Consider the following 8,882-nt stretch of genomic DNA (forward strand, 5'->3'; position numbering starts at 1 on the left):
GAACTCAGAAATCTGCTGGCCTCTGCCTCCCAAGTGCTGGGATTAAAGGCATGTGTCACCACTGCTTGGCATCTAAATCTTCTTATACCTGCTCTAGGAATGATTAAAAATAAAACATTGCAGATCTCCTGGCAATCACAAGCCCTGTTTAATCTTCAGCAAGGAAAAAGAAAAGGATAATATAAGCCAGATTTCTCACCACTTGATAAAGTCTGTGGTATCTGACTGTACTTAAAGGAGTTAGAAATCTAGTTCCGGGCTCCTGGCAAGCGCACAGTAGGCGGGGTTTAGAGTGGGGTTTAGAATGTTAGTACTTACTTCCCCTGGCTCTGCCTGCAGGTAGGACCTAGAACAGTTACCCTGGAAGTGCCTAGCTCACCTGCTCCCACAGCCGGCTTTCTGAACAGCAGCCAGAGATCCTGGAGAACAGAGTGCCGCGGGGCACGCAGAGAGCATGCAAGAAGCATGTGCGATGCCAGATGTGGCCAGCCAGTTAGTGGCTGCTCAAAAACTGATGGATTCATGTTGAAAGGACAAAGTGACTCAGGGTGGCCAGATACAGCCCACTCTGAAGAATGAGGTGGCCACAAATAGAATTTAGCCCATAGGATAAATCTCCCCAAGTCTGCTGTGGTATGATAAAATGGTGGACCAGACAGCTACACGGAGGAGAAAGGATGGCTCTTTCTCCCAGAATCCCGACTAGTGACCAGACAGGAGGATGAAAATAGAACATCATCATTAGACCAAGGCCACAGTAAGAATGGTGGACAAGGGTCGTGAAGGGCTGCTAAAATTAACCTGGGAAAGTATGAGGAGTAACAGGGTATTGCCAGAGTATCTTCGTATGTGATAACCAGCTATAGAAAAAGAGAGTTCTCCCTACAGAGATGCCTAGCCGGTAACCACCTCCCAGTGGCGGCCAAGGTGGACAACCCCTGTGCAGGAGGGACAGCAGCAGCACAAGCCCACTGTGCTAGGCAGCTCTGAGAACAGCACATGGTTCTCCTCCGTTCTTGCTCCAAATGCCTAACCCTGAGTCTAACGAGAGAGCAAGCACAGACTGAGGATGGTGTTCAGGTTCACTGCCCGTGCTGCTTCCAGAGGGTCACAGTTACGAAAAACCAACAAGCACTGGGGTCCTGTGCCAGCGGGAGAGTGAAGAGCCGAATGCTGTTATCATTTGGGGGTCCTCCTGAACCCCCAGATCCACAGCATCGGGCCTGCTTGCTAACAGCGTTGCCCCCATGAGTTCCTCTCCAGCTGTGCCTGTGCCTCTATGACACAAGGCCGTGGGGGGAAGTTCTACAGTTTGTGTCTGTTGCGATGTTATGATTTATTACAAGTGGTTTTTGTCCTCGTTGATGTGTAAAACGTGTGCGGTGTCTTAGGTGGGATCCGGTGTATGGAATAGAAATCTGTTTGCCCACTTGCAAACCAGCACTCTCCCTCCCAGGTGAATTGTTACTTTACCTGGAGTCATATGAGGGCTTTGTTTTGAATTTGCTGACATAGGCACCTGTTGGGTGGACATTTCTTACACAAGTGGGATTTTTTTTTTCCTACTTACTGTGTGGTAGTCCTTGTCGCTGTGTGTTTCAAAGTGATGCTGTCTTTTTAACGGTTGCGGTTGCATGGTACTCCTAAGTGAAGGTGCTCTCTAGTCACATGCCTTCACTTGTGAATTGCGAATCTATTCACTTGTGAACTGCTTGAGCATTATTACTCTTCCTGGAAGAGCTTTGGGGGCCTCACACTTCTCGTGGTGTATCTGTGCTTGTTTCCTTGAGGATGTATACCCAGACATAGAATTATAGAGTTGACAAACTACTAAGTAGCTCCCCAAATAACTTGTTCCTACCCCTACCCCCCTTAGTCCTGCCAGCCGCATATGTATGTCCCCTCTCTCATCCCCAGGCCTCACTGACAGGAACATCATCTTTCAGTTTGTAGCCGATGATGAGGAAGAGATAATGGTTGGGGGAGGGGAATAGACATTCACAGGAACCCAGTGAGAAAGCAGAAGAGTGGGTCTCTCTCAGGTCTAGAACAAAACAGGGGCCAGCAGCTAGAGCAGAAGATGGAGAGCACAGAGAAGAAACCTCGTGTCCTCATCTTCCCACTCCTGAGGTGGCGACGGTGAAGACCCCACCCGCTGAGGTCAGGAGAGGGAAAGGGGCAGTCCACAGAGAATGGCTCCAGACCCTTAAACTGAGGGTCTTGGGGTTCAGGGTCAGGGTGGGGGGAGCAGTGGGAGACACTTCCAGCTGTGGCTAGAAGAGTGTTGGGGTATGCTGACTCGGTGACTCTCCTTCCAATATCCTCCTCTGAAGTAGGAAGCCCTCCCCCAGGGTTGCTGGCCTTCAAATGTCTGGCTGTTTTGTGATGATGGATCTTGTAGCCTCGGGGACACAGCCCAGCTGAGTGGCCAGGCCCTTATAGGTGGGAGAACAAAAGCTATTCTTCAGTCTTCTCTTCATCCTGGGCCTCCCCTGACTCATACCTGGCTTACCTGGTACTGCTGAGTCTGTGACTCTGACACTGCTGTGTTCCCCTGCTAGTGTTTCTGGGCGGGCAGTTGTGAGCATCTCGGAGGCAGAGAGCACTCCTGGACACTAATGTTGGTAGGAGTGCCCCTGTGGGAACACTCCAAGAATCCCCTTAGGAATCTCAAACACCCACAACCCGTCCTCCCGACTGGGTCCTCTCATCTGATAGTTGCCTGCCTAGTAAAAGAACAAAAGGATGACAAAGGACCCCAACATCACCACCGCCACCACTGCCGCCACTGCCACCACCGTATAGTCCTTGCATGTTGCATGGCTCAAGGGATTTGACCTGACAAGGCTCAGTGGGAGACTGAGAAAAAAAACACATGCAGGAAATCTGGCATCGGGTGGATTGGGCGCCCTGACCAAGAAACCTCGGCATGCTTGTTATATACAGTTGAGGCAGGAGGCAGAGTTATTGCAGACAGCTGGATGAAGGCAAGGTGAATGGTGTACAGCTGGATACACAGACAGGTTAGCTGATCTATGTAGGAATACTTGCAGTGGGCCAGCAATCTTCAGGCCCTAACCATCCTCCGGAAGGGAGTACCGTGGTGGACATCTACACATACACACAATATCAACATCCACACATGGACCAGAGGTGGCTTTGCCATCTTCCCCATGAGTCTCACCACCCCAGGTGGGCTCTGTCATTTTCCCATGGGTCTGAGGTATTACATATATTTTAAATGCTTTGTTACATTTTTATTCATGTGTATATGTGCACATACACATACATGTGCTGTCATGGTGTGCATGTGGAGATCAGAAGACAACTTATAGTAATCTGTTGACTCCTACCACATGGGTTCCCAGGGATTGAACTCAGGTCATCAGGCTTGGTGGCAGATGCCTTTGTGTGCTGAGCCATCTTGCTGGCCCTAGTGGCTGTGTTTTTAACCCTAGTTAATCTGAGGGTTCTATTGGCTCAGTCCCATCATAGAGCCCCCCCAGTTAATGATGCTCGCAAACGGAGCACAATCCCTCCTCCTGCTGAAGGCCAGTTCAGCCTTTCACCCAGCAGGGTTGACTTTTCCCTCAAACTGAGTCTGGAGGGAAACAAACATCTGAGTGGACAGAGGAGTGAGGAAGACTCCTCTGCTCAGCTAGTTAAAAAAGTATTTTTGCCTCATTTTTGGGTATAGAAGTTTAACATACTTAGTCTCATTGGATTTCCGAAGCTAGGCAGAGTCCAGCCTAACCAGTACTTGGGCAGGAAACAAAAGCCACCCATTGCAGAGTTTCCCTTTCTCCTTTGTGATGCTTGGGAGTTTGAAAGATCTGGAAGTAAAGGTTATCCCAGGCTAGGCACTGTACCAGGGAGCTGCAGCACAGCCCAGTATGGCCTCTATATAGCTATCTTCTCTGCCATCCTCCCTGGGCTTTCTAGGGAGAGCACAGGAGGCCACAGTCTCCCCAAATCCCCCCTCCCCGCTGCATGCCAGCCAGTCTCCTTGCAATTTGCCCACACAAAGCTGGGCAGCGATGCTGAACATTGCCCAGCACTGTAGGGACCATGACTGTGACCTAAGCACTCTAAGTGGGAGTGTCGGGGATTACCTCAGGCATGTTTGGACTTATGGCTCCAGAAGCCAGCCCTCTAAGGAATGACTGGTCTGGAGGAAAAGGAACAAGATGGAAAAGCTCCTTCTGCCTGTCATCCACCTGCCGCCAGTGGAAAGAAAGCAGCCATCTCCTCCACCCCCAGCTGCAGTGGGGAGAAAAACTTTCTGAGGAAGAATGTTCTCTGCTGCCCTGAGGGGAATGTCACTCTAGCCTGTGCCCACTGCTGCCCTGAGGGGGAATGTCACTCTAGCCTGTGCCCACTGCTGCCCTGAGGGGAATGTCACTCTAGCCTGGGCCCAGGAGCCCCTGAACAGGCTGCATTGTCCATTTTCCAGGCTCGCTGGGTTCTCTCTCCCACCCCTTCCCCTCTACTCCCTGTCACAGACCATCTGTCCCCACACTGCCCACCCTCAGCTTTTTTTAATAGTATTGTCCCTAGGGAGTACTGTCTCCAGGTGGTGTCACAGCAGGTGGGGGAGGACAGGACACCCCAGTGCCTTGAATTGAGGTGGGCGTCAGGAAGGCAGTCCTAATGAAGGAGATTTCTCAGGTGGCTAAGCTCTCGCTGGAGTAGATGGATGAGTGTGCACACGGCAGAGAGGAAGGGAAGAAAGGGCAGAGGGAGGAGAGAGGACACCATTCTAAAAATACAGCCATCTGCATCGCATCGCGGTAGCTAGTTTCCTGGGAAACCTCTGGAAACAAAGCTCAGCAGGGCTTAGGGTGTGATCATGTGGGGATCCAGGGCTTAGGGTATGATCATGTGGGGACCCAGGGCTTAGGGTGTGATCATGTGGGGACCCAGGGCTTAGGGTGTGATCATGTGGGGATCCAGGGCTTAGGGCGTGATCATGTGGGGACCCAGGGCTTAGGGTGTGATCATGTGGGGACCCAGGGCTTAGGGCATGATCATGTGGGGAGCCAGGGCTTAGGGTGTGATCATGTGGGGACTCAGGGCTTAGGGTGTGATCATGTGGGGATCTAGGGCTTAGGGTGTGATCATGTGGGGATCCAGGGCTTAGGGTGTGATCACGTGGGGATCCAGGGCTTAGGGCGTGATCACGTGAGGACCCAGGGCTTAGGGCGTGATCACATGGGGACCCAGGGCTTAGGGTGTGATCATGTGGGGACCCAGGGCTTAGGGTGGCAGATCCTCCTTCTCCTCCTGCACTGAGGGCTAGGATGGAGGGGCCGAGCTGTCACCTGGACACAGGTTCTATCCAGGCCTAGACCCTTTGACCTCAGTCACGGCCTTCTGTAGGAGGAAAAATCAGGACCGGGTTAGGGAAGGGCATCTTTAACCAGCCAGCTGCTGGAGAGAGATTCTGGGGGCTTCAGTACTAAGAACAGCTGGAGACAGAGCTAAAAAAGGGACGGAGAACGGAAGCCAGGTCTACAGGAACCATCCCTTTCATTCTCAAGGTGGTATGGTGTTCTAGCAGTGGGCATCCAGTCAGGCCTCATCTGGCCTCACCTCACTTCCCATCACTGTGGAATGAGAGAGCAGAGTAAGCACTTTACAGACTGTGAAATGCCTTAGAGGATGGAGGAATGGGGCCAGGCCATGGTGGTGCTTGCCTCTGATCCCAGCATACTTCAGACTGGTCATCTTTTCTCAATTCTCATCCACCGCTACAGGGGCAATACCTGAAACTAGTTATTATGAATATTTTTTAAGGGTTTTGCAGTGTATCTCAGGATGGCCTTGAACTTACTACTCCCCTGCCCTAGCTTCCCCCCCACCACGCTCCCTCCTGAGGATTGTGTAATGTGCAGCCTTCCAGGTTCCTTTTGTGGGCCTTTTTATCTCTCTGATACCTGGGACGATACTGAATGCTTTGGAAACAGTTTATCACCTGTGCTCTACGTGTGCCATGACATGCATGTTCTTGCGTTCTACATGTGCCATGATATACATGTAGTGTCAGAGGACAACTGGTAGGATTCAGTTCTGTCCTTTGCACCTGCATGTTCTGGGAACTGAACTCCAGTTGTCATATTTGGTGACAAATGGCTTTACCTGCTGCACCATCGCAACAGCCCTGTTAGTTGCGCTTTATTAGTTGTTGTGCAACATTTCCCCATGATTTAAAATAATCTTAGTCAAATTACCAAAGTAATGTGTGAATCTAGTAGCCCACTGGCAGGCTTTTGCTTCTTCTGACTTTTCTGTTGATGGTGACACTGGTGAGCATTCCCAAAGCTAAGTGAGCCATTAGTCACCCCCTGGATTCCTTACAAAGTCTCCCCCAGTGATGGGACTTGCTGAATCTGACAATGTGAATCTTTAGGATACCTTTTTTTTTTCTTTTTCGTAATCCATATTGGCTATACCCCAGCTGTATCCCCAGTCCATGGTTTGTGCCTTTTGAGGAATTTTCATTCATTTTTGCAGAACTGACACCCAAGGGAGCAAAGGAGTCAGAGATGACATAAGTAGTTTAATTGATTTATTTTTACTTTATGTGCATCGGTGTTTTACCTGTACATGTGTCTGTGAGGGTGTCAGCCCCCTGGAACTGGAGTTACAGGCAGTTGTGAGCTGCCATGTGGGTGCCGGGAATTGAACCCAGGTCCTCAGGAGGAACAGCTGGTGTTCCTAAACGCTAAGCCATCTCTCCAGCCCAGAATTATCTTCTTTGAATCTGAATTCCTTTGAGTATCTCTCTGTGTTTTAATGAATACTTGACTCATTTCCCTCCTGGGTATCTTCTGGCCTCTGCCATTATGCCCAAGTGAGAGACAGTTCTGCCTCTCCTACACACACATCCTCCTGGGTTGTCTCTGATATTTGTTGTTGCATGCACACACCACACACACACACACACACACACACACACACACACATACACACACATGACAGAGACAGAGAGCGCACTCAAATGTGTGTATACACTGTCTAGGTGTGACCCTTTCTCCCTAAGAGGTCAGAAGATTCTGCATCTGCCAGAATCAGGGTCCAGGACCCTCTGCTGGCTGCCGGCTGAGATCTCGTGTACTTTCTGTCCTAAGCCAAGCCCTGGTCAGGACCCAGGAAAGAGAGCTTTCACCTCCCATCCTCTTCAGCTTCAGTCTACCAAAACCTCTGCAAGCAACTCCGGGCTGCTCTGAGCCCACCTCTCTCTTGTCTCTCCGCAGAGCCCCTCTGCCTCACGATAAAGGCGGGGTTTTGTTTGGAACCATAAAGGATCATCTTGTGTTGCTTAGTTTTATAAAACATGGTTTTATTTGAAAAGAGTAAATACAGTATAACAGTCCGTGGTTTAAGCGGGTCTTGGAGAGAGGTCAGTAGTGGTCCCCTGGGGACGGCAGCCCTGCCCTGTGATGTCCTCACTGGGCAGCTTCAGAGCAAGGCCCAACCTCGTACTCCTTTCCATCCAGGGCTTCTGCTCCACGACGTGACCATGGCCGGACTCCAGGAGCTGAGATTTCCTGAGGAGAAGCCCCTGCTCCGGGCCCAGGATGCTACCGAGCTGGTGAGTTACCCCCTTCCAGATCCTGGGGCTGAGCGCCACCTCGTGGTGAAAATGGGAAGTGTGTTTTCCTGTAGTCTTTCCTGTTATGGGGAGAACCTCCCTGTGAGCTCAGAACCATCCAGAACATTCCTTGAGAAATGTGTCTGGGCCAGCCTGAGTGCCCAGTCCTTGTCGCTGGGTATGCACCCCGCCCACCTTGCTTTGCAGCTGGGAAAGGCAGGAGCCCAGAGCCTTTCACCTTTAGCTCCGTGTTTCCTTCTCACCTACCTTCCCAAAGCTGCAGTAAGGACTGGGATCGGGTGGCTTAGCCAGAGCTCCAGGGAATCCAACCACATGAGACCATAGCCCTGCCCCTGAACAGAGGCGGTTGGTCCTTCCTTTAACACATAACTCCCAGGCTAGTTGGGGTTAGACTGTGCGGCCAGAAGTGAACTACGCATTTGGCAAGCTCTTCCACCCAGGTTCCATTGCTCCTGGTCCACAGCCGATCCTCCTGCTAGGTTACCTGCAGGAACCTCCTCCCAGTGTCCCCACTTTTCTCCTTGTGCTTTACAACCCTTAAAAGACACACAAAATAGTCCTATGCAGTCCTGCCTGTTGTAATGAGGAGGACCTCCCTGTGAGCTCAGAACCATCCAGAACTGACTCTCCACGGGCTGCTGTCTTGCTCTGAGACCGCAGTATTCATTCCTGGAGCTGGGGAATTGTCTTCTCTTTGCCCTGCCTTCCTCTTTCCCAGCCTCCTTGGACCTTGAGTGTATCTGCCATATTCCCAGCTGCTGCTTCTGCTGGAAGACGTTAGCCCTGGAATGCATAGGACAGGCTATCAGACCCTAACTCTGAAGCCCAGGTTGGCCTGTCCAGTTTGAGGCAGCCTCCTCCTTCCTTCTGCTCTTTGCAGCCTCTCACTTCATACCTCCAGGGCCATGGCTTACCTCTCTGGAGTTTGGATCTGTGTTTCAGTCTCCTGCACAGGCCTCAGTCCTTGAGTCAGCACAAGGCTCTTGCTGGGTATCCAGTGGCCTCTGCTTTTTTCCAAAGGGGCAGAACACCCAGTGCAGCCTCCTCGTGACTCCCAGTGAAGTCCTTGAGGTGTCAGCTAGCTGTACGTACGCTGTCTTTGGGAGCTGCCGTTGCTCAGCCTGTGATGCAGGCAGAGTCTCTTAGCACCTGGAGTACAGTGCCTGCCTGACCTCTTTACGTTCTGAATGGCTGTAGTTTTCCAGGTATACACTCTTGTTATCCAGAGATACACCACCACTACCACCACCACCACCACCACCACCAC

General features: G+C 51.2%; 1 protein-coding gene across 2 annotated transcripts in view; it reads left to right on the forward strand.

The window, feature by feature from the left end:
• The window catches only part of Ndrg4 (NDRG family member 4), a 38,992-nt gene that overhangs the window by 12,991 nt on the left and 17,119 nt on the right, over positions 1-8,882 (forward strand). For both annotated transcript variants that reach the window (XM_031340981.1, XM_031340982.1), the window contains exon 2: positions 7,500-7,594. In XM_031340981.1, the coding sequence (XP_031196841.1) occupies positions 7,523-7,594 (72 nt within the window). In that variant the 5' untranslated portion in view covers positions 7,500-7,522. The remainder of the gene's footprint in view (positions 1-7,499; positions 7,595-8,882) is intronic.

This window comes from Mastomys coucha, unplaced genomic scaffold (assembly GCF_008632895.1).
Source record: "Mastomys coucha isolate ucsf_1 unplaced genomic scaffold, UCSF_Mcou_1 pScaffold22, whole genome shotgun sequence".
In the NCBI taxonomy this organism is placed as follows: domain Eukaryota; kingdom Metazoa; phylum Chordata; class Mammalia; order Rodentia; family Muridae; genus Mastomys; species Mastomys coucha.